This window comes from Bufo bufo, chromosome 6 (genome assembly GCF_905171765.1).
Source record: "Bufo bufo chromosome 6, aBufBuf1.1, whole genome shotgun sequence".
In the NCBI taxonomy this organism is placed as follows: domain Eukaryota; kingdom Metazoa; phylum Chordata; class Amphibia; order Anura; family Bufonidae; genus Bufo; species Bufo bufo.
This window is the reverse complement of record NC_053394.1, coordinates 437,615,345-437,642,555: the sequence shown is the minus strand read 5'-3', so window position 1 is coordinate 437,642,555 and position 27,211 is coordinate 437,615,345. Positions and strand designations below refer to the sequence as shown.

At 54.0% G+C, this 27,211-nt stretch overlaps 1 protein-coding gene across 2 annotated transcripts; it reads left to right on the top strand.

The window, feature by feature from the left end:
• Positions 1 to 3,011: 3,011 nt before the first annotated feature.
• On the top strand, positions 3,012 to 14,181 carry ZNF207 (zinc finger protein 207). Of its 2 annotated transcripts, XM_040438013.1 has the most exons (11): positions 3,012 to 3,172; positions 5,467 to 5,593; positions 5,677 to 5,815; positions 5,901 to 6,050; positions 7,395 to 7,467; positions 7,546 to 7,619; positions 7,695 to 7,849; positions 9,402 to 9,494; positions 12,282 to 12,524; positions 12,709 to 12,868; positions 13,194 to 14,181. In XM_040438013.1, the coding sequence occupies exons 1-11, from the start codon at positions 3,132 to 3,134 to the stop codon at positions 13,352 to 13,354; spliced, it is 1,416 nt and encodes a 471-aa protein (XP_040293947.1). In that variant the 5' UTR covers positions 3,012 to 3,131; the 3' UTR covers positions 13,355 to 14,181. The 2 variants fall into 2 exon arrangements, with proteins under 2 accessions (XP_040293947.1, XP_040293946.1); XM_040438012.1 differs by lacking the exon at positions 9,402 to 9,494 and having other exon boundaries at positions 3,013 to 3,172.
• The last annotated feature ends 13,030 nt before the right edge of the window (positions 14,182 to 27,211 follow it).

Below are 27,211 nucleotides of genomic sequence, written 5' to 3'. Positions count from 1 at the left end.
TATTCAGAGTAGAACATAAATCACGGAACAAAAGTTTAAACTGAGAAAATGTACCATTTTAAGGGAAAAATATGTTGAATCAGAATTTCATGGTGTCAACAAATCCCCAAAAAGTTGGGACAAGGCCATTTTCCCCACTGTGTGGCATCTCCCCTTCTTCTTACAACACTCAACAGACGTCTGGGGACCGAGGAGGCCAGTTTCTCAAGTTTAGAAATAGGAATGCTCTCCCGTTCTTGTCTAATCCAGGCCTCTAACTGTTCAATCGTCTTGGGCCTTCTTTGTTGCACCTTCCTCTTTATGCCAAATGTTCTCTATAGGTGAAAGATCTGGACTGCAGACTGGCCATTTCAGTACCCGGATCCTTCTCCTACGCAGCCATGATGTTGTGATTGATGCAGAATGTGGTCTGGCATTATCTTGTTGATAAATGCAGGGTCTTCCCTGAAAGAGATGACGTCTGGATGGGAGCAGATGTTGTTCTAGAACCTGAATATATTTTTCTGCATTGATGGTGCCTTTCCAGACATGCAAGCTGCCCATGCCACCCGCACTCATGCAACCCCATACCATTAGAGATGCAGGCTTCTGAACTGAGCGTTGATAACAACTTGGGTTGTCCTTGTCCTCTTTGGTCCGGATGACATGGCGTCCCAGATTTCCAAAAAGAACTTTGAATCGTGACTCGTCTGACCACAGAACAGTCTTCCATTTTGCCATACTCCATTGTAAATGATCCCTGGCCCAGTGAAAACGCTTGAGCTTGTGGATCTTGCTTAGAAATGGCTTCTTCTTTGCACTGTAGAGTTTCAGCTGGCAGCGGCGGATGGCCCGGTGGATTGTGTTCACTGACAATGGTTTCTGGAAGTATTCCTGAGCCCATTCTGTGATTTCCTTTACAGTAGCATTCCTGTTTGTGGTGCAGTGTCGTTTAAGGGCCCGGAGATCACGGGCATCCAGTATGGTTTTACGGCCTTGACCTTTACGCACAGAGATTGTTCCAGATTCTCTGAATCTTCGGATGATGTTATGCACAGTTGATGATGATAGATGCAAAGTCTTTGCAATGTTTCGCTGGGTAACACCTTTCTGATATTGCTCCACTATCTTTCTGCACAACATTGTGGGAATTGGTGATCCTCTACCCATCTTGGCTTCTGAGAGACACTGCCACTCTGAGAAGCTCTTTTTATACCCAATCATGTTGCCAATTGACCTAATTAGTGTTAATTGGTCTTCCAGCTCTTCGTTATGCTCACATTTACTTTTTCCAGCCTCTTATTGCTACTTGTCCCAACTTTTTGGGGATTTGTTGACACTGTGAAAATTGGAATCAACGTATTTTTCCTTTAAAATGATACATTTACTCGGATTAAACGTTTGATCCGTCATCTACGTTCTATTACAAATAAAATATTGACATTTGCCATCTCCACATCATTGCATTCAGTTTTTATTCACAATTTGTTTAGTGTCCCAACTTTTTTGGAATCCGGTTTGTATTATTCCTCCCCCTGTTGATATGTAATACTATTACTCCTCCTCTTTTAGATATGTAATAGTATTATACCTCCCTGTGTAGATATGTAATAGTATTACTCCTCCCCCTGTAGATATGTAGTAGTATTACTCCTCCCCCTGTAGATATGTAGTAGTATTACTCCTCCCCCTGTAGATATGTAGTAGTATTACTCCTCCCCCTGTAGATACGCAAAAGTATTACTCTTCCCCCTGTAGATATGTAATAGTAACGCTCCCCCTGTAGATATGTAATAGTATTATTCCTCCCCTGTAGATATGTAATAGTAATGCTCCTCCCCCTGTAGATATGTAATAGTATTACTCCTCCCCCTGTAGATATGTAATAGTAATGCTCCTCTAACTGTAGATATGTAATAGTATTACTCCTCTCCCTGTAGATATGTAATAGTAATGCTCCTCCCCCTGTAGATATGTAATAGTAATGCTCATCCCCCTGTAGATATGTAATAGTATTATTTCTCCCCTGTAGATATATAATAGTAATGCTCCTCCCCCTGTAGATATATAATAGTAATGCTCCTCCCCCAGCATATATGTAATAGTATTACTCCTCCCCCAGTAGATATGTAATAGTATTACTCCTCCCACAGTAGATTTGTAATAGTATTACTCCTCTCCCTGTAGATATGTAATTGTAACGCTCCTCCCCCTGTAGATATGTAATAGTATTACTCCTCCCCCAGTAGATATAATAGTATTACTCTTCCCCCTGTAGATATGTAATAGTAATGCTCCTCTAACTGTAGATATGTAATAGTATTACTCCTCTCCCTGTAGATATGTAATAGTATTTCTCCTCCACCTGTAGATATGTAATAGTAATGCTCCTCCCCCTGTAGATATATAATAGTAATGCTCCTCCCCCAGTATATATGTAATAGTATTACTCCTCCCCCAGTAGATATGTAATAGTTTTACTCATTCCCCTGTAGATATGTAATAGTAATGCTCCTCCCCCTGTAGATATTTAATAGTATTACTCCTCCCCCTGTAGATATGTAATAGTATTACTCCTCCCCCAGTAGATATGTAATAGTATTACTCCTCTCCCTGTAGATATGTGATAGTAATGCTCCTCCCCCTGTAGATATTTAATAGTATTACTCCTCCCCCTGTAGATATGTAATAGTATTACTCCTCCCCCAGTAGATATGTAATAGTATTACTCCTCCCCCAGTAGATATGTAATAGTATTACTCCTCTCCCTGTAGATATGTAATAGTAAAGCTCCTCCCCCTGTAGATATGTAATAGTAACACTCCTCCCCTGTAGATACGCAATAGTATTACTCATCTCCCTGTAGATACGTAATAGTATTACTCCTCCCTCTGTAGATACGCAATAGTATTACTCCTCCCCCTTTAAACTGGATAATAGTTTGTCCCTTCTTCCACTTCCGGTGACGCTTGGTTTGTAGCTCCTCCTCTGGGGCGTGTCGTCAGTGTTCCCGCCCGCGGCGCTGTGCATTGTGGGATTCGTAGGAGGCGGTGTGGAACGTTAGGCGCCATCTTGTCTGCTCTTTGTGGCGGTTCTTCTACTCACGGCCTCGGTCTCTGGAGTTTTTTCCCCCGGACATATTCGTAGTCAGAATGGGACGGAAGAAGAAGAAGCAGCTGAAGCCCTGGTGCTGGTATCCTTATTCCGTCCGGTAACCGTGCCTCACCCCCCCCCCCCCTCCCGGGTAACCGTGCTTCGTCCCCCCTCCCGGGTAACCGTGCTTCGTCCCCCCTCCCCTTCCCTTCCCTGGTAACTGTGCTTCGCCCCTTCCCGGGTAACCTTGCCTCATCCCCCCTCCCCTTCCCGGGTAACCGTGCCTTATCCCCCCCCCCCCTTCCCGGGTAACCGTGCCTCATTCCCCCCCCCCCCCCTCCCCTCCCGGGTAACCGTGCCTCACCCCTCACCTCCCGGGTAACCGTGCCTCACCCCTCACCTCCCGGGTAACCGTGCCTCACCCCTCACCTCCCGGGTAACCGTGCCTCACCCCTCACCTCCCGGGTAACCGTGCCTCACCCCTCACCTCCCGGGTAACCGTGCCTCACCCCTCACCTCCCGGGTAACCGTGCCTCACCCCTCACCTCCCGGTAACCGTGCCTCACCCCTCACCTCCCGGGTAACCGTGCCTCACCCCTCACCTCCCGGGTAACCGTGCCTCACCCCTCACCTCCCGGGTAACCGTGCCTCACCCCTCACCTCCCGGGTAACCGTGCCTCACCCCTCACCTCCCGGGTAACCGTGCCTCACCCCTCACCTCCCCGGGTAACCGTGCCTCACCCCTCACCTCCCGGGTAACCGTGCCTCACCCTCACCTCCCGGGTAACCGTGCCTCACCCCTCACCTCCCGGGTAACCGTGCCTCACCCCTCACCTCCCGGGTAACCGTGCCTCACCCCTCACCTCCCGGGTAACCGTGCCTCACCCCTCACCTCCCGGGTAACCGTGCCTCACCCCTCACCTCCCGGGTAACCGTGCCTCACCCCTCACCTCCCGGGTAACCGTGCCTCACCCCTCACCTCCCGGGTAACCGTGCCTCACCCCTCACCTCCCGGGTAACCGTGCCTCACCCCTCACCTCCCGGGTAACCGTGCCTCACCCCTCACCTCCCGGGTAACCGTGCCTCACCCCTCACCTCCCGGGTAACCGTGCCTCACCCCTCACCTCCCGGGTAACCGTGCCTCACCCCTCACCTCCCGGGTAACCGTGCCTCACCCCTCACCTCCCGGGTAACCGTGCCTCACCCCTCACCTCCCGGGTAACCGTGCCTCACCCCTCACCTCCCGGGTAACCGTGCCTCACCCCTCACCTCCCGGGTAACCGTGCCTCACCCCTCACCTCCCGGGTAACCGTGCCTCACCCCTCACCTCCCGGGTAACCGTGCCTCACCCCTCACCTCCCGGGTAACCGTGCCTCACCCCTCACCTCCCGGGTAACCGTGCCTCACCCCTCACCTCCCGGGTAACCGTGCCTCACCCCTCACCTCCCGGGTAACCGTGCCTCACCCCTCACCTCCCGGGTAACCGTGCCTCACCCCTCACCTCCCGGGTAACCGTGCCTCACCCCTCACCTCCGGGTAACCGTGCCTCACCCCTCACCTCCCGGGTAACCGTGCCTCACCCCTCACCTCCCGGGTAACCGTGCCTCACCCCTCACCTCCCGGGTAACCGTGCCTCACCCCTCACCTCCCGGGTAACCGTGCCTCACCCCTCACCTCCCGGGTAACCCTGCTTCGTTCCTACCATCATAGTGTTTCCCCATAAGTCAGTTTAATGGCCTCACACCTCAGGACTACAGGCCCCTGTTATATCCTGTATCCTCCTGTGATGTGTGCGCCTTCCGCCAGGCCTGAGCCTCGTACGCCCCCACCTTCGGCCAGGCCTGAGCCTCGTACGCGCCCCCCCACCTTTCGCCAGGCCTGAGCCTCGTACGCCCCCCCCCCCCCCCACCTTTCGCCAGGCCTGAGCCTCGTACGCCCCCCCCCACCTTCCGCCAGGCCTGAGCCTCGTACGCGCCCCCCCCACCTTCGACCAGGCCTGAGCCTCGTACGCGCCCCCCACCATGTATTTAGCTCCTGTCCTGTGGGTGTGGGATAACTTTCTCTGGCATAGCCCTTTGAGGCATCAGTGGACCAGAGCCTGTGACTCTCCTGCTCACCTGTAGGGCCCCGTTCTATGGGTGCAGTTAGGGTGAACTTCAGGGCCCTCCCGATGCACTGCAGCCCCACACACTACACCGCTCTGGTGATGCTGGGTGGTCCTGCTTAGGTCGGCAGCTCAGAGGCGGATGCAGTGCTACCTGCCGTGCCTTGTGGGACCCCCAGGCATGTGCTGTCTGCTCAGGGCCCCGGGGGCCGAGCCCGCACACCTGGCTGCTGCTTCCACTCACAACATGCGGTATCTTAGATGATTCAGGATCCTTAACTGGCTGCCAGGTACTGCAACAGAGACTTCGATGATGAGAAGATCCTCATCCAGCACCAGAAGGCCAAGCATTTCAAATGCCACATCTGTCACAAGAAGCTGTACACCGGCCCAGGCCTGGCCATCCACTGTATGCAGGTGAGCCCCGTCTCCCACCCGTCCCATAGCGCGGTGGAGGTGCCACGTCCGTCTGTGTGCCTGAAGACTGATCTTTTCTCTAGGTACATAAGGAGACCATCGATGCTGTGCCCAACGCCATCCCTGGGAGGACAGACATCGAGCTGGAAATCTATGGCATGGAAGGCATTCCTGAAAAAGACATGGAGGAGAGGAGGAGAATGCTTGAGCAGAAGACACAAGGTATGTCCGGCCAGCCACTGTCCACTGTCCGCGGCTTCTTACTGTCAGTCTTCTCATGATGCCTCTTGTCCTGTGTTCTTCCCAGCCGATGGACAGAAGAAGAAACAGGATGACTCCGATTATGAAGATGACGATGAGTCCGGGCCATCCAGCGCGTTCCCATCCCAAATGCAGGCCCAGCAGGGGTACATGCCCGGTCTGCACGGATTAGCGGGAGCTCCAGGCATGCCCCCAGGTGAGCGCCCGCTCCCAGGTGCTGGTTCTCATAGATTGGGCACGTGGTTGCGTGCTTCTGTGTGATTTTTAGATGAGCTCTGCCCATCGGTGTAATAACCCTGAGCTGTGTATGTGCTAGAACCCTGTCCATACACGGACTTGGGCCACTCTCACACCTGTGTTTGGTGTGGATCAGCACAGACGGATCCATTCAGATAATACAACCGTCTCCATCCATTCAGAACGGATCAGTTTGTATTATCTTTAACATAGCCAAAATGTCAATAAGGGGTGGATCCGTCTGACTGCAAGCAGTGTTTTGGTGTCCGCCTCCGGAGCGGAACGGAGGCGAACTGATGTACTCTGAGCGGATCTTTTTTCAATTCAGAATGCAGTTTAAATGGGGTAGGGAATCAATGACCCCCGTTCAGGGCGACCTGTGGAGGATGGTCGGGTCAGTCATTGTTCTAGCACATAGATGAGGCTTTTCCGTTGGCTCAGTTTCCAGGATCATCAAAGATGTTCTGATGTCAGAGGTCAGTTTCCAGCCACGAATGCTGACATCTGAGCAACAAACCTCACCAGCAATTTACCCAGGAGAATTTCTTCTTTGAGCAAATCCAGGAAGCTGTATTCTCAAATTATTAGGGGGGATAAAACCTGGGTCTCGGGATCCTGAGTCCTTGCAGTGGAAGCACAAGGGGTCACCAACTCCGTGTGTTCAGCTGGAGAGATCAAGGCAGTCGATTGGTATCCAGAATGCGCTTTATTTCTAGAATTCATGCCACACAAGGCGACAATTGCTGAGACACCTCTGCTTCCACCTCGAAGGCGTTCCGTGAGGCAGTCGGGGAATGTGGCTTCATGGAGCTCAGCCACCCACAATTTGTCCCAAAATAGTTTAAATGGAGCAGCGCGGGTGAGACAGCCGCACTGGGCGGGGGTCTGAGTGTCAGAACCTCACCACCTGAAATTGATGACGTTTCCTGAGAAGAAGTCGTCAATATCTACGTCTGAGGTTTTATCCTGTATCAGATACAGATAAACCTGGAAGACCATACGGAACGGACTGTAAAAGAACTGGCACGTTCATACCAAAAGTGTGAATGAGCCCTAATGTCTACGAGGGGCAGTATACTGGGTCAGAGAGGGGCATTTATCAAGACGTGTGCTCCAAATCTACAAGCCGATGCCTCTTGGTAATTTAGACGCCTCTAGCCCTCAGTGCGCCAGAATCTCGCTTTTACACTGGTGTCTGGCCGAGGGAAGCCCCCTGCATGACTGTGCCCCTCCGAGCTTTGGTAAATAGAGCCTGTGCTGCTGGTGACTGATCCTCTTACAGCTAGTCTTCTGTTTCTCTCAGGAATCCCTCCTCTAATGCCCACTGTGCCACTGATGCATGGGCTCCCGCCCGTCATGCCCGGGATGCCTCACGGGTTAGTATCTCCTCTTGCTTTACTGTTTTGATATAAAGCCATTTACCTGGGTATGACTCTTTTCTCTCTTTTTTCCAGGATGTTACAGATGGGTGGCCTGATGCATCACCATGGCCCGGGAATCCCCCCTATGATGGCTGGTTTGCCTCCAGGTGTGTTGATTTGGCTGGGAAGGTTCGGCTTCATGGTTAAGAACTCTTTAATAACGTGTCTTCTCTACCTTTCAGGTGTGCTACCGCCGATGGGCCCTCGTCCAGGGATCCCTGCTGTTACTCAGGCTCAGCCCATCTCAGCTCCAGGTGTTAGTAGACTTCTACCTCCCAGTACCTCTGCCCAAGCCATGTCGTCTGTGCCCAAGCCACTATTCCCCAGTGCTGGACAGGTAAGAATCATTGAGCCGAGACGTATCCTGTGTGTTGTGACACAGACCTATTTCTCAACCAGAATGGCAGCTAAACTGATGGCGGTAGTGACAGGGCTGTGGGACATGCTTCTGTGTCCCCTCTGTACATTATATTCCTGGAGATGGCCAAAGATAGAAGCCGTCGCTCTGTGTTTGTGTTGGGGTAACGAGGGGCGGCTCTGGGGGCTCTGTGTGTGTGGGGTAACAAGGGGCGGCTGTGGTGGGCTGTGTGTGTGGGGTAACAAGGCAGCTCTGTGTGAGTGTTGGGGTAACGAGGGGCGGCTCTGGTGGTCTCTGTGTGAGTGGTGTAACGGGCGACTCTGGTGGGCACTGTGAGTGGGGTAACGGGGCGACTGGTGGGCTCACGGGGCGGCTCTGGTGGGCTGTGTGAGTGGCCTAACGGGGCGGCTCTGGTGGGCACTGTGTGAGTGTTGGCCTAACGGGGCGGCTCTGGTGGGCACTGTGAGTGTTGGCCTAACGGGGCGGCTCTGGTGGGCACTGTGTGAGTGTTGGCCTAACGGGGCGGCTCTGGTGGGCACTGTGTGAGTGTTGGCCTAACGGGGCGGCTCTGGTGGGCACTGTGTGAGTGTTGGCCTAACGGGGCGGCTCTGGTGGGCACTGTGTGAGTGTTGGCCTAACGGTGCGCCTCTGGTGGGCACTGTGTGAGTGTTGGCCTAACGGGGCGCCTCTGGTGGGCACTGTGTGAGTGTTGGCCTAACGGGGCGCCTCTGGTGGGCACTGTGTGAGTGTTGGCCTAACGGGGCGCCTCTGGTGGGCACTGTGTGAGTGTTGGCCTAACGGGGCGCCTCTGGTGGGCACTGTGTGAGTGTTGGCCTAACGGGGGTGGTCTCCGTGTGAGTGTTGGCCTAACGGGGGTGGTCTCCGTGTGAGTGTTGCCCTAACGGGGGTGGTCTCCGTGTGAGTGTTGGCCTAACGGGGGTGGTCTCCGTGTGAGTGTTGGCCTAACGGGGGTGGTCTCCGTGTGAGTGTTGGCCTAACGGGGGTGGTCTCCGTGTGAGTGTTGGCCTAACGGGGGTGGTCTCCGTGTGAGTGTTGGCCTAACGGGGGTGGTCTCCGTGTGAGTGTTGGCCTAACGGGGGTGGTCTCCGTGTGAGTGTTGGCCTAACGGGGGTGGTCTCCGTGTGAGTGTTGGCCTAACGGGGGTGGTCTCCGTGTGAGTGTTGGCCTAACGGGGGTGGTCTCCGTGTGAGTGTTGGCCTAACGGGGGTGGTCTCCGTGTGAGTGTTGGCCTAACGGGGGTGGTCTCCGTGTGAGTGTTGGCCTAACGGGGGTGGTCTCCGTGTGAGTGTTGGCCTAACGGGGGTGGTCTCCGTGTGAGTGTTGGCCTAACGGGGGTGGTCTCCGTGTGAGTGTTGGCCTAACGGGGGTGGTCTCCGTGTGAGTGTTGGCCTAACGGGGGTGGTCTCCGTGTGAGTGTTGGCCTAACGGGGGTGGTCTCCGTGTGAGTGTTGGCCTAACGGGGGTGGTCTCCAGCGGTCTCTCTTCACTGCTTCCTCTCTTTGTGCTGCAGATGGGATCACCAGTCACCAGTTCCACCTCCTCGTCCTCCGGCTCCGAGGGCCTCTCTGCACCCGCTAAAGTGCTCTTTCCTAGTGCTGCACAAGTATGCAGGAGATTGCAGTATTTAGTCTCTGCTTCACATATTAACCCTTTGGACTTCTGTTGATTTACTGACAAACTTTAAATAGTGGAAGTTTTGTTTTACACTGCAGTCTGAAGGGTTAATGCATGCGTTGCTTTTACTGGCCGTTAGTGCATGAATGTGTGCCTTCTAGTACATCCACCGACAGCCTTGGACTATTGGCTATTGCCCCCGTTGCACAGACCTCATTCTAAAACCTATGCGGGACCGTTCGGAGGCTGTGTAAATTCCACCGTAATATGGCATGTTACTGCACTCTATCGACACCGTATCGGAGGTCCATGCCTCACAAGCCTGTAATACAGCCTTAAAGGGTTTCTATCACTTCGTATGACATAATTAGCTCTCAGACACTAGCGATCCGCTAGTGTCTGCTCTGGCCAACCATCCTAATATAAGAGCTTTTGGGGCAGCCGTTTTGCTAAAAAAATAACTTTTATAAATATGCTAATGAGCCTCTAGGTGCTATGTGGGCGTCATTAGCACCTAGAGGCTCCGTCTACCTTCATACACAGCCACCGCCCAGCGCGTCCCTCCAGCCCGCCCATCTCCTGCTGAATGCGATCCTCCGTGTGACGCAACGGACGAATTCTCGCGCATGCGCCGTGCGCGGCTGTATTCGGCGCATGCGCAGTGAATGTCTGACCGCTTCCCTGCTCAGACATCTCCACTGCGCCGATGACGTCATAGTGCTCCAAGGAACAGGCGCAGTGGAGATGTCTGAGCAGGGAAGCGGTCAGACATTCTCTGCGCATGCGCCGAATACAGCTGCGCACGGCGCATGCGCGAGAATTCGTCCGCTGCGTCACACGGAGGATCGCATTCAGCAGGAGATGGGCGGGCTGGAGGGACGCGCTGGGCGGTGGCTGTGTATGAAGGTAGACGGAGCCTCTAGGTGCTAATGACGCCCACATAGCACCTAGAGGCTCATTAGCATATTTATAAAAGTTGTTTTTTTAGCAAAACGGCTGCCCCAAAAGCTCTTATATTAGGATGGTTGGCCAGAGCAGACACTAGCGGATCGCTAGTGTCTGAGAGCTAATTATGGCATAAGAAGTGATAGAAACCCTTTAAAGGGGTCCTCTCACTTCAGAGAGTGGCAGTTATCATGTAGCTGCAGTTAATACCAGGCCCTTCCTAATGTATTGTGATTCTCCATGTTGCCGCCTCTGCTGGCTTCATTCATTTTCCGATCTAATTATACATGACTCGTTTCCATGGTTACGACCACCCTGTAATCCAGCAGCGGTGGTCGTACTTGCACATTATTGGAAAAGGTGCTGGTCTGTTTGTGCTCCCACGGTCTCCGCCACCAGAGAGGTCGGAGCTGTTTCCTCTTGTATGCATGCACGACCACCACAGGGTGGTCGTAACCATGGAAATGAGCCGTGTGTAATGTAATCGAATAAGGAATGAAGCCAGAAGAGGAGGCAACATGGAGAATCACAATACATTAGTGAAGGCCATGAGAACTGCCATCTGCTGTGGTCAGAGCACCCACTTAAAGGGGCCCTCCGGTTCTAGGAAAAAAAAAACATTAACTGGGGAAGGAACTGAGCACTTGTGGCGTCTTCATCTTCTCAGGCTCTGCTCTGACCAGCTGATGGAGCATTCAGCAGTCCACCACACTTAATACTTGCACAGCCTTGGCCTCGGATCGGCCAGCACTGCTCGTGTGACTTCTGAATGCATCAGGTGGTCTGAGAAGTGGTGCAGCCGTGTGGGATGGCTGAAAAGGTTGTCGGTGAATGTTTTTTTTATTGAACCAGAGGGTCGCTTTAATGTCTCAGGAGGGAGATCCTTCTGTTCACACAGTCCATGGGGTTGTTTTTGTAAGTTCCTCCAGGTTTTGGGAGTTCAGTGCATGCTGAAGACGCTTGTGTTGGATTAGTGTTCTTTGCTGTAGATGCTATTGTGGATTGGGACTGGTTCACCAGTCTGCTTAGTCTACCTCGGCAGCCGGTAGAGCTTTCACTTGCCGTGGTGTGTGCTGGTCCGGCAGCCGGTTCAGCTTACACTTGCCGTGGTGTGTGCTGGTCCGGCAGCAGGTGCAGCTTACACTTGCCGTGGTGTGTGCTGGTCCGGCAGCAGGTACAGCTTACACTTGCCGTGGCGTGTGCTGGTCCGGCAGCAGGTACAGCTTACACTTGCCGTGGTGTGTGCTGGTCCGGCAGCAGGTGCAGCTTACACTTGCCGTGGTGTGTGCTGGTCCGGCAGCCGGTACAGCTTACACTTGCCGTGGCGTGTGCTGGTCCGGCAGCAGGTACAGCTTACACTTGCCGTGGTGTGTGCTGGTCCGGCAGCAGGTGCAGCTTACACTTGCCGTGGCGTGTGCTGGTCCGGCAGCAGGTGCAGCTTACACTTGCCGTGGCGTGTGCTGGTCCGGCAGCCGGTACAGCTTACACTTGCCGTGGCGTGTGCTGGTCCGGCAGCCGGTACAGCTTACACTTGCCGTGGCGTGTGCTGGTCCGGCAGCCGGTACAGCTTACACTTGCCGTGGCGTGTGCTGGTCCGGCAGCCGGTACAGCTTACACTTGCCGTGGCGTGTGCTGGTCCGGCAGCCGGTACAGCTTACACTTGCCGTGGCGTGTGTTGGTCCGGCAGCCGGTTCAGCTTACACTTGCCGTGGCGTGTGCTGGTCCGGCAGCAGGTGCAGCTTACACTTGCCGTGGCGTGTGCTGGTCCGGATTTGCTCTGTACTTTGTCGCCTTAATCTTGGTTACTAGAATGTCTGGTTTCTCTCGGCAGGCTCCATCGACAGTGGCAGGACCGGTGGGCACAGACTTTAAGCCCTTGAACAGTGCCACAGTTACAACATCGGAACCTCCTAAACCAACGTTTCCCGCTTACACTCAGTCAACCATGTCAACCACTAGCACCACAAATAGCACTGCTGCTAAACCGGCTGCTTCCATAACAAGTAAGCCCGCTACCCTGAGTACTACTAGTGCTACTAGTAAGTTGATCCATCCAGATGAGGATATATCACTGGTAAGTCCCGACTCTTTACCACATAATAACCGCCATACCTCTAGGACCCCGTGTCGCCTATTGTGTAACCTTTGCTCTTGCTCATTGGCTGTACATTGTTAAATGCTGCTTTCAGTTGCTATAGTGTGTGAAACGTTTTGCCTGCTCTAATGGATCCCCTTATGTTTGTATTGCTGTTTTTTAGGAAGAGAAGCGTGCTCAGCATCTGAAATACCAGCGTAACCTTCCTCGGCCAGGACAGGCACCCATGGGAGGTCTTGCAAGCCCTCTTGGAGCTATGATGGCACCACAGCCTGGCATCCCACCTCAGCAGCCTGGCATGAGGCATCCAATGCCCCCTCATGGTGAGTGTATGGTACTGATACCTGCCAGTAAAGAGCAGATTGGCTGGTGAATAGGGAGAGTGAAGCTTCTATACTGTGCCCTCACCAGTCGGGATGCTTAAGAGCTCCGTACATTTATATATGACGTCTTAAAGGGGCTCCCCGGTTATAGTGCACAGTGCTCGGTGATGTACAGAAGATCTCTGATGCGGCCTCTCCTTGAGGGATCAGTAAGTTCTGCTGTACGCCATTGATATCCTGGAGAAGACTTCACCTGGTTCTTGCCCTTTGCCGAGCTGACGTTCTGTCTGTGGTATCTCCATCTCATGCATCCTTCTCTCCACAGGTCAGTTTGGGAGCCCGCACCAAGGCATGCCAGGATTTCACCCAGGGGCAATACCTCCCTTTGGACAAGCACCACCTATGGTCCCACAATTCCAAGGTGGGCCCCCTCGACCGCTGATGGGAATGCGACCTCCTGTCATGTCTCAAGGTGGCCGCTACTGACCATGCTGCACGATAAATAGGTTTGGAGATTAACCCTTTCTCACCTTGTGCTGTGTAAATAGCCACGCTCCATCTCTCCCCGCATACCAGGAACTGTTGGACATTTCTTTTACATGGGGGAGGGTATTTTTATTTCTGGGGAGGGAGAGTTCAGGGACATGAGAGCGGACACTTTGCTGATGTCACAATTTATACTGTATGGCTTCTTTCCCATCTAGGTTTTTAGAAGTGGCGTATAGTAAATATGGTTCGTTTAATTGTGAAGGCGCCAAATACCACCACAAGGCAAGTTGTGTGACATTACTTTGCTGTATGTAAGGTGACGCCTTCACAGCTCCTCCCAGGGCTGTTGGACCCCTGGTCCCCAACTATGGTTGGTGAGGGCAGTATCAGTTTGTTGTATCTGGATATCCTCCGACCTCTGTATTCACTTGCGCATTATGTAATAAAACGAGAGAAACCCTTCTGACTTCTTATTAATTGCCGGAGCTGCTCCAAGGTTTGTACAGTTGCATGTTCCACGCAGACGCTGCTCCTCGTCTACCAAGTAACGGGCTGCTTGCATGGAGTGTGTCCCCTCTAGCTGCACCTGTACTAACCTGCGTCCAGAGCGATTGCCTTCACGTCCTGCTTTACAGATCCAGCTAGGGGCATCTGTGGGGAGGCCTCTGGCAGCCATTTTTACAGGTCTAGCTACCGTGCAGAAAGTGGGAGGACGGCATTGTGTTCAGAGGAGCTTTGCCTAGTGATTACATCTGTTCTATCAGTTTTGCATGTCTTTCACTCCAGTTACTGAAACTGTTCTAAAACCAGCCTTTTTCTTCTCCCCGTAGCACTGCCCTAGCACAGGCTGAGTCTGTGTTGCCCTGTTCAATCTGAGGCAAGTGGCATTTATTTTCTTCAGGGGCCCTCACAGCCTTAGCTGTTGGATATATATGTCCCCAAACTTGCAGCAAGTTTGGTGAAGGCCCCTGCCATTTTCTGTAATGTAGGGCTTCTGCTGGTTCAATGTTGTGTACTGAGAGTTGCTGCATTAAATCCCGGCCCCTCGGTGACCAGGCTCTGGCTGGGCAGTGCTTGGTGTTGTCAGTGCCACTGCTGACAGCACTGCGTACTCCATGGTTGCTCCAGACTCTCAGCGTTACTGTCTATGAACACAGCGCATTCTAGGCCATCACTGCCGCAGGGCCGTCTGACCTTGGAAGTCCAGGGTCAGGTTCTCGTGTGCTCTAGACAGTAATGTCTCCTTCGGCACATGGTCTGTCCTCCAGATTTCAGGCCTTCAGTGTCACCGTTTACAAGGGATGTGCTGAAGTACGGATATGTCATGTATGTGCTTAATGTTTCATGCTCAATAAAGTTACCTGTGTGACCAGGACCAGCTTCTTCTCTCACTGAACCATCACACCCAGCATCCACAGCAGGTCACCCCTCTAGACTCTCCATGGTGACAGACCTGTAGTATGTACCGTGTCTGTAACTGCACAGACCCTGGGGTTCATAGGGGTTGTATGTGTCCTTGGGCCCATGTGGTGTGTGTGTGTGTAGAGTCCCTGGGGTCTGTGTGTGTGGGGAGGCCTGGACGCTTGCACTGTGTGGTTTCTTGGCCTGTTAAATTAAAACTATTGTGGACAGGACTGTTCGTGTGTCCATACCAAACAGTTATCTTATTGTAAGCAGAATGTTCAGCTCTCGTCAAAATTTCCTTATTTCATCTCGGGAGGAGAGCACACAGGAGCCTGTTAGTGTGTAGACCTGGAGGCCCCCCCCCCTAGTGTGTAGACCTGGAGGCCCCCCCCCCCCCCGCCCCTAGTGTGTAGACCTGGAGGCCCCCCGCCCCTAGTGTGTAGACCTGGAGGCCCCCCGCCCCTAGTGTGTAGACCTGGAGGCCCCCCCGCCCCTAGTGTGTAGACCTGGAGGCCCCCCGCCCCCTAGTGTGTAGACCTGGAGGCCCCCCCCGCCCCCTAGTGTGTAGACCTGGAGGCCCCCCCCGCCCCCTAGTGTGTAGACCTGGAGGCCCCCCCCCGCCCCCTAGTGTGTAGACCTGGAGGCCCCCCCCGCCCCCTAGTGTGTAGACCTGGAGGCCCCCCCCCGCCCCCTAGTGTGTAGACCTGGAGGCCCCCCCCCCCGCCCCCTAGTGTGTAGACCTGGAGGCCCCCCCCCCGCCCCCTAGTGTGTAGACCTGGAGGCCCCCCCCCCCGCCCCCTAGTGTGTAGACCTGGAGGCCCCCCCCCCCCGCCCCCTAGTGTGTAGACCTGGAGGCCCCCCCCCCCGCCCCCTAGTGTGTAGACCTGGAGGCCCCCCCCCCCGCCCCCTAGTGTGTAGACCTGGAGGCCCCCCCCCCCGCCCCCTAGTGTGTAGACCTGGAGGCCCCCCCCCCCGCCCCCTAGTGTGTAGACCTGGGGGCCCCCCCCCCCGCCCCCTAGTGTGTAGACCTGGAGGCCCCGCCCCCTAGTGTGTAGACCTGGAGGCCCCGCCCCCTAGTGTGTAGACCTGGAGGCCCCCCCCTGCCCCCTAGTGTGTAGACCTGGAGGCCCCCCCCTGCCCCCTAGTGTGTAGACCTGGAGGCCCCCCCCTGCCCCCTAGTGTGTAGACCTGGATCGCTGGACACAAGTCTCTCAGGTGTGGGATTTTGTGAATACCTACCAGACCCGTACTCTGCACCTGAGGGGGACTGTGCTCCGTCGTGAGGCCTTCTGGATATCGCCTAGCCGGCGCTCACACGGTAGGAATTCATAAACCGATCTAGCAGATATTTACTGCGTGCGTTCAGTGGAGATGCTATTCCCTCCATCTATTCTCTATAGAAGGGTTATCTGTATACTGTAGTGCCTTCACATCCCCTGCCACGTTTCGTAGTCTCTTCCAAGTGTGCCTTGTGCATTTAAACAAGCTAGTTCTTTTATACTACTATGACTAAGGCTGATTTCACCAGAAACGCATAAGCAAGATATTTTTAACTTTTTTTTTTTGTATATCTTGAGAAGTAAAGACTTTCTGTATTTTTGGCTGGTGCTGAACGTTCTGCGCTTTTTACTTGTCATCCCTGGGAGTCAGCCCTGCGTTTGTGCATCTAACATGGAGGTGAGCAGATCTTATATTTCTCATTGCTCAGTCTTCTTAGTACTGGCTTTTCTAACGGTGGCTGCAGATAATGCTCAGCTGTGCCAAGTGTCCAGTGAGGAGAGGCGATTAAGGAGCCCTCCGGGAGATGTGGACACAGAATTGCATGTCGGCCCCAGAGGGCAAGACCTGAAGTCTCCTTAACCCCTTCCCGACATCCCCTGTACTTGTATGACGCAGCGGGAAGTGACTCCCTGACAGCTGCCATACACCCACTAAATCAGCAGCAGGGGCCCTGCTGCATCCACCGGCATCGGTGACAACACAGATGCCCGTGCATTAACCCTTTGTATGCTGGGTCACCACTGACCGCAGCATGCACAGGGTTTGTGGAGGGAGAGGGCTGCGATGACTGTGACCCGATGACTGGTAAGGCAGCCCTATGCCTTAAATGGGTGTCAGAGCCTACCCGATATGGAAGCCCATGAGATCCAGTCCCAAGGATAAGTCTCATAGGCACGCTGTCAGTGTATTACAATGACTGGCAATACATTACAATACACAATGCATTGTAGAGCGGAACAGACCCCTGAAAGTTAATGTTCCACAGTGGGACAAAAATAAGTTCTGTGTTTTTGATAATTAAAAAAAATGAAGTTTCCAGTGGGGAAAAAAAAGCACCCTTTCCCATCATCAAGCCCTATACAATAAAAAAAAATGAAAATAGACATTAAGTATCGTCGTGTCCGTAATGACCGGCTCTATAAAAATATCTCCCCAGGGATCAGCATCCTCCGCGCACTGCAGCTGTTCTAAAACTACGAATCCCAGCATGCTCCTTTCACTTCTATGGGACTTACAAGAACAGATGAGTAAGAGTGCATGCTGGATGTTGTAGTTTCACAGCAGCTGGAGTGCCAAAGGTTGCTGATACCTGCTCTACCCTGTCAGATGACAGCCATAAAAAAACTAGTAGGGAGCGATCAAAAATTACAATGTACCCCACAATGGTACCACTGAAAACGTCACTTCATCCAGCAAAAAATGACCCTCCACACAAGACGATCGGCAGAAAAATATGGCTCTCAGAAAATGACACAATGCTTTGTGTAGAAGTGGTAAAACGTAAAGAAATTACATAAAATTTGGTTTCTCTGTAATCGTCCTGACCAGCAGAATGAAGGTAACGTTGCTTTAACCGCACGATGTTCGCTGCTTCCCAAAAAGCTTGATAATTGATAAATCGTATGTGACCAAAATAGAAGCAATGTTAACCTCGAAGAGCGGAAATTAAAATGTATGGTTGTCTGAAAATGGCTGCACTGGCGCCCGTAAACCGTTGCACCAAAATCTGCCCTCCAAAAACCATATGGCGCTCCTTCCCTTCTGATTCCTGCCGCGTGGCCAAACAGCAATTTACCACCACATATGGGCCGATGCTGCTCTCAGGAGGAAACGTTGACTTCATCATGTAAATGCAGTTAATACCAGGCCCTCCCCTACTGTGTTCTTCCTTTATAGATTGTAAGCTCTTGCGGGCAGGGTCTCTACCCCTAGTGTACCAGTCTGTTAATAGTTTCTTGTACTTCTATGTTTTTTGTGTAACCCTGGCTGGATGTACAGGAAATGAATGGCCCTTTAAAATAAATAATGTATTGTGCTTCTCCATGTTGCCTCCTTTGCTGGCTTTTTTTCTATCCCGTTATACAAGGCACGTTTCCTTGGTTACGACCACCTTGTATTTCAGCAGCTGTGGTCGTGCTTGCACACTGTAGGAAAAGGCAGTGCCCGTAGGAACGCACACAGGCTGGTGCTTTTTCCTCTACATAATAAATCCAATTTACTAGTGAGACAACCCCAACTTGGGGTGCTTTTTCTCCTGTTACCCCTTGTGAAAATGAAAATTGGGAGCTGAAAATGGCCTGTACACCCCTCAGTAAATTCCTTGAGGGTGTAGTTTCCAAAATGGGGTCACTTTTTGGGCATTTCTATTGTAGAGGTACTTTTTTTTTTTTTTTTTTGTGTGCCTTCATATGTGACCTGGTACCCAAAAACCATTCCAGCAAATTCTGCCCTCCAGAAAGCACATGGCGCTCCTTTCCTTCTGAGCCATGCAGTGTGCCCATACAGCAGTTTGAAGAGAAGGCTGTGGTCCGTGTGCACCAGCTCGCCATTCACTTCTATGGACGGCTCCTTTTTATACACTTTAACAGAGAGATCTGTCCCATAGAAGTGAAATGGTGAGCAGGTAAACAGTGGAGGGAAGGCTGTGCTCACACGGAGCACGGCATTCTCTTCGTCCAGCTGATCGGTGGGGGTCCTGAGGAGGGGTCATCAATATTAAAAATCCCAGAAAACTTCCTTAAAGGGAACCCGTCACCGGGATTTTGTGTATAGAGCTGAGGATATGGGTTGCTAGATGGCCGCTAGCACATCCGCTATACCCAGTCCCCATAGCTCTGTGTGCTTTTGTGTATAAAAATGATTTTATACATATGCAAATTAACCTGAGATGAGTCAGAGCTTGAAAATATGACTCTTCTCTGGTCACACAAGTAAGATATGTCTCTTTTATGTTAATTTTCATATGAATCAAATTGATTTTTTTTTTTACACAATAAAAATCCTGGTTACAGGTTCCCTTTAACTCGTTTATGAGGTATCATTATCTGTCTTACGAGCAGAGAAATTCAGATTTAGAAAATGGCTAATTTTGTGAATTTTTCCGTATGGACAACCGGTACCATCTCACTATTTTTCTTGTGCCCCTTTCCCGGAATCACAATTGCCATAAAAAAATTTGAATCAGTGTTTTTCTTCTCCTCAGCAGCAGCCATGTCTCCCCGACCCTATGGTTCTAGTGCACGTTCATATGTACAGGGAGTGTGGCCGTTTTATTGGAAGGAGCATGTTCTCAATAGTATACAGATCACCGGCCAGCTGTAGTACTGTGACGGTACCAGCAGTGGTGCACACCGGCCAGCTGTAGTACTGTGACGGTACCAGCAGTGGTGCACACCGGCCAGCTGTAGTACTGTGACGGTACCAGGAGTGGTGCACACCGGCCAGCTGTAGTACTGTGACGGTACCAGCAGTGGTGCACACCGGCCAGCTGTAGTACTGTGACGGTACCAGCAGTGGTGCACACCGGCCAGCTGTAGTACTGTGACGGTACCAGGAGTGGTGCACACCGGCCAGCTGTAGTACTGTGACGGTACCAGCAGTGGTGCACACCGGCCAGCTGTAGTACTGTGACGGTACCAGGAGTGGTGCACACCGGCCAGCTGTAGTACTGTGACGGTACCAGGAGTGGTGCACACCGGCCAGCTGTAGTACTGTGACAGTACCAGGAGTGGTGCACACCGGCCAGCTGTAGTACTGTGACGGTACCAGGAGTGGTGCACACCGGCCAGCTGTAGTACTGTGACGGTACCAAGAGTGGTGCACACCGGCCAGCTGTAGTACCAGTAGTAGTGCGCATAGTAAGGGCTCATTCACACAAATGTATGTGTTCCGTGCATTGGGGCCGCAATTTGCGGTCCCCAATGCACGGAGAACGTTCGTAAGGCCTCTGGGACGCATCCAGACCCAAGGAGACGTTATACTGTATGGGGGCAGCCACAAGGAGACGTTATACTGTATGGGGGCAGCCACAAGGAGACGTTATACTGTATGGGGGCAGCCACAAGGAGACATTACACTGTATGGGGGCAGCCACAAGGAGACGTTACACTGTATGGGGGCAGCCACAAGGAGACGTTACACTGTATGGGGGCAGCCACAAGGAGACATTACACTGTATGGGGGCAGCCACAAGGAGACGTTATACTGTATGGGGGCAGCCACAAGGAGACGTTACACTGTATGGGGGCTGCCACAAGGAGACGTTATACTGTATGGGGGCAGCCACAAGGAGACGTTATACTGTATGGGGGCTGCCACAAGGAGACGTTACACTGTATGGGGGCTGCCACAAGGAGACGTTACACTGTATGGGGGCTGCCACAAGGAGACGTTACACTGTATGGGGGCAGCCACAAGGAGACGTTATACTGTATGGGGGCAGCCACAAGGAGAAGTTATACTGTATGGGGGCTGCCACAAGGAGACGTTACACTGTATGGGGGGCGGCCACAAGGAGACGTTACACTGTATGGGGGGCGGCCACAAGGAGACGTTACACTGTATGGGGGGCGGCCACAAGGAGACGTTACACTGTATGGGGCAGCCACAAGGAGACGTTATACTGTATGGGGGCAGCCACAAGGAGACGTTATACTGTATGGGGGCAGCCACAAGGAGACGTTACACTGTATGGGGGCTGCCACAAGGAGACGTTACACTGTATGGGGGCCACAAGGAGACGTTATACTGTATGGGGGGCCACAAGGAGACGTTATACTGTATGGGGGCAGCCACAAGGAGACGTTATACTGTATGGGGGCAGCCACAAGGAGACGTTACACTGTATGGGGGCAGCTACAAGGAGACGTTACACTGTATGGGGGCAGCCACAAGGAGACGTTATACTGTATGGGGGCAGCCACAAGGAGACGTTATACTGTATGGGGGGCCACAAGGAGACGTTATACTGTATGGGGGCAGCTACAAGGAGACGTTATACTGTATGGGGGCAGCCACAAGGAGACGTTATACTGTATGGGGGCAGCCACAAGGAGACGTTATACTGTATGGGGGCAGCCACAAGGAGACGTTATACTGTATGGGGGCAGCCACAAGGAGACGTTATACTGTATGGGGGCAGCCACAAGGAGACGTTATACTGTATGGGGGCAGCCACAAGGAGACGTTACACTGTATGGGGGCAGCCACAAGGAGACGTTAATTGTTATACTTTTATGTCATATTTTTCACCATTTCGGGTATCTGTAACTAGTCGATTGACTTCTAGTAACAACAAAAACATTACAGGGTTAATTCTGTACCAGAACGAGTGGTTTATAGTAATCTTGTGTATCATCTCCTACTAGAAGGTGTATTGCAGGCTGTAAGCAGAAGTGTTGGTTGCGCTCCTGTCCTGCGCAGTCTCGCCTGTTATCTGATTCAGACGTCAGTGGGCGGAGCCTGCTTGGAGGAGCCGTGGTAGCCGCTGCGGGCAGCAGTTGGTACGGAATCATGTTGGGGCGGGCGGACGCACATTTTGAAGCGGTCAGCGCACATGACCGCTTCTATGACGTCACAAAATACCGCGGTATTAGGAAACAGCGATATTGCCATATCGCTGTTTCCTAATACCGTGGTATACCACCAACACTGGTATATCGCCCAACCCTAGTTTGGCCTAAGAGGTACGGTGCAGACCGGACTGCCACCCCGACAGTATTCCTACTCTGGGGGCATTGTATAGATACTACTGTATGTGCCACGTGTGACCTCTGTCATCACTCACTCAATGCCAGTTGTCGCCCAGCTTTTCCACTGTTGGATTTCAAGTCCTACCTAGTTATTTCTCACCAGCGTAATCACACAGTCCTCGCTCCTGTTGCCAGGGGATTTCACTGCCCTGTCACTTCTGGGATTGCCCGGTCTCCTGCCCTGTCCCTGGGGGGGCGCGGGTTGTATAATCTGTATGTAGTGAGCTTCCTCTAGGGGCGGCTGTATGATCTGTATGCAGAGAGTGACCCCTAGGGGCGGCTGTATGCAGAGAGCGACCCCTAGGGGCGGCTGTATGATCTGTATGCAGAGAGCGACCCCTAGGGGCGGCTGTATGATCTGTATGCAGAGTGTGACCCCTAGGGGCGGCTGTATGATCTGTATGCAGAGAGCGACCCCTAGGGGCGGCTGTATGATCTGTATGCAGAGTGTGACCCCTAGGGGCGGCTGTATAATCTGTATGCAGAGAGCGACCCCTAGGGGCGGCTGTATGATCTGTATGCAGAGAGCGACCCCTAGGGGCGGCTGTATGATCTGTATGCCATGAGCGACCCCTAGGGGCGGCTGTATGATCTGTATGCCATGAGCGACCCCTAGGGGCGGCTGTATGATCTGTATGCAGAGAGCGACCCCTAGGGGCGGCTGTATGATCTGTATGCAGAGAGCGACCCCTAGGGGCGGCTGTATGATCTGTATGCCATGAGCGACCCCTAGGGGCGGCTGTATGATCTGTATGCCATGAGCAACCCCTAGGGGCGGCTGTATGATCTGTATGCCATGAGCGACCCCTAGGGGCGGCTGTATGATCTGTATGCCGTGAGCGACCCCTAGGGGCGGCTGTATGATCTGTATGCCATGAGCGACCCCTAGGGGCGGCTGTATGATCTGTATGCGGAGAGCGACCCCTAGGGGCGGCTGTATGATCTGTATGCAGAGAGCGACCCCTAGGGGCGGCTGTATGCAGAGAGCGACCCCTAGGGGCGGCTGTATGCAGAGAGCGACCCCTAGGGGCGGCTGTATGCAGAGAGCGACCCCTAGGGGCGGCTGTATGATCTGTATGCAGAGAGCGACCCCTAGGGGCGGCTATGATCTGTATGCAGAGAGCGACCCCTAGGGGCGGCTATGATCTGTATGCAGAGAGCGACCCCTAGGGGCGGCTGTATGATCTGTATGCAGAGAGCGACCCCTAGGGGCGGCTGTATGATCTGTATGCGCAGAGCGACCCCTAGGGGCGGCTGTATGATCTGTATGCAGAGAGCAACCCCTAGGGGCGGCTGTATGCAGAGAGCGACCCCTAGGGGCGGCTGTATGATCTGTATGCAGAGAGCAACCCCTAGGGGCGGCTGTATGCAGAGAGCGACCCCTAGGGGCGGCTGTATGCAGAGAGCGACCCCTAGGGGCGGCTGTATGATCTGTATGCGGAGAGAGACCCCTAGGGGCGGCTGTATGATCTGTATGCAGAGAGCGACCCCTAGGGGCGGCTGTATGATCTGTATGCGCAGAGCGACCCCTAGGGGCGGCTGTATGATCTGTATGCGCAGAGCGACCCCTAGGGGCGGCTGTATGATCTGTATGCAGAGAGCGACCCCTAGGGGCGGCTGTATGATCTGTATGCAGAGAGCGACCCCTAGGGGCGGCTGTATGATCTGTATGCAGAGAGCGACCCCTTGGGGCGGCTGTATGATCTGTATGCAGAGAGCGACCCCTAGGGGCGGCTGTATGATCTGTATGCGGAGAGCGACCCCTAGGGGCGGCTGTATGATCTGTATGCAGAGAGCGACCCCTAGGGGCGGCTGTATGCAGAGAGCGACCCCTAGGGGCGGCTGTATGCAGAGAGCGACCCCTAGGGGCGGCTGTATGATCTGTATGCCATGAGCGACCCCTAGGGGCGGCTGTATGATCTGTATGCAGAGAGCGACCCCTAGGGGCGGCTGTATGATCTGTATGCAGAGAGCGACCCCTAGGGGCGGCTGTATGATCTGTATGCCGTGAGCGCCCCCTAGGGGCGGCTGTATGATCTGTATGCAGAGAGCGACCCCTAGGGGCGGCTGTATGATCTGTATGCGGAGAGCGACCCCTAGGGGCGGCTGTATGATCTGTATGCGGAGAGCGACCCCCTAGGGGCGGCTGTATGATCTGTATGCGGAGAGCGACCCCTAGGGGCGGCTGTATGATCTGTATGCAGAGAGCGACCCCTAGGGGCGGCTGTATGCAGAGAGCGACCCCTAGGGGCGGCTGTATGCAGAGAGCGACCCCTAGGGGCGGCTGTATGCAGAGAGCGACCCCTAGGGGCGGCTGTATGATCTGTATGCAGAGAGCGACCCCTAGGGGCGGCTATGATCTGTATGCAGAGAGCGACCCCTAGGGGCGGCTATGATCTGTATGCAGAGAGCGACCCCTAGGGGCGGCTGTATGATCTGTATGCAGAGAGCGACCCCTAGGGGCGGCTGTATGATCTGTATGCAGAGAGCGACCCCTAGGGGCGGCTGTATGATCTGTATGCAGAGAGCGACCCCTAGGGGCGGCTGTATGATCTGTATGCGGAGAGCGACCCCTAGGGGCGGCTGTATGATCTGTATGCAGAGAGCGACCCCTAGGGGCGGCTGTATGATCTGTATGCAGAGAGCGACCCCTAGGGGCGGCTGTATGATCTGTATGCCATGAGCGACCCCTAGGGGCGGCTGTATGCAGAGAGCGACCCCTAGGGGCGGCTGTATGCAGAGAGCGACCCCTAGGGGCGGCTGTATGCAGAGAGCGACCCCTAGGGGCGGCTGTATGCAGAGAGCGACCCCTAGGGGCGGCTGTATGCAGAGAGCGACCCCTAGGGGCGGCTGTATGATCTGTATGCCATGAGCGACCCCTAGGGGCGGCTGTATGCAGAGAGCGACCCCTAGGGGCGGCTGTATGCAGAGAGCGACCCCTAGGGGCGGCTGTATGCAGAGAGCGACCCCTAGGGGCGGCTGTATGATCTGTATGCCATGAGCGACCCCTAGGGGCGGCTGTATGATCTGTATGCAGAGTGTGACCCCTAGGGGCGGCTGTATGCAGAGAGCGACCCCTAGGGGCGGCTGTATGCAGAGAGCGACCCCTAGGGGCGGCTGTATGATCTGTATGCCATGAGCGACCCCAAGGGGCGGCTGTATGCAGAGAGCGACCCCTAGGGGCGGCTGTATGATCTGTATGCCATGAGCGACCCCTAGGGGCGGCTGTATGCAGAGAGCGACCCCTAGGGGCGGCTGTATGATCTGTATGCCATGAGCGACCCCTAGGGGCGGCTGTATGATCTGTATGCCATGAGCGACCCCTAGGGGCGGCTGTATGATCTGTATGCAGAGAGCGACCCCTAGGGGCGGCTGTATGATCTGTATGCAGAGAGCGACCCCTAGGGGCGGCTGTATGATCTGTATGCAGAGAGCGACCCCTAGGGGCGGCTGTATGATCTGTATGCCGTGAGCGACCCCTAGGGGCGGCTGTATGATCTGTATACGGAGAGCGACCCCTAGGGGCGGCTGTATGCAGAGAGCGACCCCCAGGGGCGGCTGTATGATCTGTATGCAGAGAGCGACCCCTCGGGGCGGCTGTATGATCTGTATGCAGAGAGCGACCCCTAGGGGCGGCTGTATGATCTGTATGCCGTGAGCGACCCCTAGGGGCGGCTGTATGATCTGTATACGGAGAGCGACCCCTAGGGGCGGCTGTATGCAGAGAGCGACCCCCAGGGGCGGCTGTATGATCTGTATGCCGTGAGCGACCCCTAGGGGCGGCTGTATGATCTGTATGCCATGAGCGCCCCCTAGGGGCGGCTGTATGATCTGTATGCCATGAGCGCCCCCCAGGGGCGGCTGTATGATCTGTATGCGGAGAGCGACCCCTAGGGGCGGCTGTATGATCTGTATACGGAGAGCGACCCCTAGGGGCGGCTGTATGCAGAGAGCGACCCCCAGGGGCGGCTGTATGATCTGTATGCAGAGAGCGACCCCTCGGGGCGGCTGTATGATCTGTATGCAGAGAGCGACCCCTAGGGGCGGCTGTATGATCTGTATGCCGTGAGCGACCCCTAGGGGCGGCTGTATGATCTGTATACGGAGAGCGACCCCTAGGGGCGGCTGTATGCAGAGAGCGACCCCCAGGGGCGGCTGTATGATCTGTATGCCGTGAGCGACCCCTAGGGGCGGCTGTATGATCTGTATGCCATGAGCGCCCCCTAGGGGCGGCTGTATGATCTGTATGCCATGAGCGCCCCCCAGGGGCGGCTGTATGATCTGTATGCGGAGAGCGACCCCTAGGGGCGGCTGTATGATCTGTATGCCATGAGCGCCCCCTAGGGGCGGCTGTATGATCTGTATGCCGTGAGCGACCCCTAGTGCATACTTGCCTGCATTTGGGGCAGTCGAGCACTCCAGAGCGGGGATAATTACTGTAAGGCCAGAACTGTTGGAGGCCATGCTGGTGCAGAAGTGGGTGCGTCTCGGATCGTGCTGGGTGGGGGGTGTTCGGGGCGCACGTTTGCTCCTCTGTTAATGCCTTTATGTTTCTGTTAATTCAGCCGGTTACTGGTAGAGAAGAGCTCGCAGCGCGCTGCCAGTACAGGTTAGTTGTCATCTGTAAGTACTCTGTGTTTGTACATTTCTCTCTAACCTTGCACTGTCTCTGGGCGTGGCCTCTCTGTAACCAGCCCTGGCCTCATATCTGCCACTGCTTTGCTAACCTGTGTGCATGCTCCTGTGCTGTGCCAGTCATACCCCCAGGTGCCCCGGCTGCTGCCCTCCTCTTGGGGCTCAGAAGTTACCGCTGCCTCCATCACTGTGAGGTAGTGTCTGGTGAATGTAGACTGCAGGCTGCGCTCATCTCAGAAGTCTGTCACCCCAGCCGGGGCCCCTGGTGTGCAGTCTGTTCATTCTCATCCTGTGCTAGGTGAGCGCCCTGTACCCCTCCAGGTGAGGTGTCCGCTCCAGGGAAGACATACCATGTGCACAGGTGCCCGGAGGTAAGGGGGTCATCCTTACATTGTCTAGTAGATGGGATGTAAGCGGCTGAGATCTTCAAATTCATAGCTTCCAGTTCATGGCAAATTGTAGGGGAGACGTAAGAGGGCACAGAGACTCTAAAGGAACGACAACTGCATTAGGATAATAAGCTCTGAGGTCCTGTCCCCCAGAACCTTGATCTCCATGAAGAGTGGACATGTGGAACATGCTGGGCTTGTGTACAGGGACGTGAGGGTGGTGGTTGGGTGTTGGTGATGTGTACAGGGGAGTGAGTGGGCGCTGGTTGGGTGTCAGCCATGTGTTCACTTGAATGGAGCTTAGCCGCGCCCTTGCCAATTGATACTAGTCGTGATGTCACTGGGCCAGCGGTAAACGGTGAGAAGGCCGTGGCGCTGCTACCTTCTCAAACAGC

Coding starts and splice junctions, on each gene's coding strand:
- ZNF207 (XM_040438013.1), top strand. CDS start 3,132: ATGGGACGGAAGAAGAAGAAGCAGCTGAAGCCCTGGTGCTG. Junction 5,594..5,676: donor TGGCCATCCACTGTATGCAG/GTGAGCCCCGTC, acceptor TCTTTTCTCTAG/GTACATAAGGAGACCATCGA. Junction 7,620..7,694: donor GATGGCTGGTTTGCCTCCAG/GTGTGTTGATTT, acceptor TCTACCTTTCAG/GTGTGCTACCGCCGATGGGC.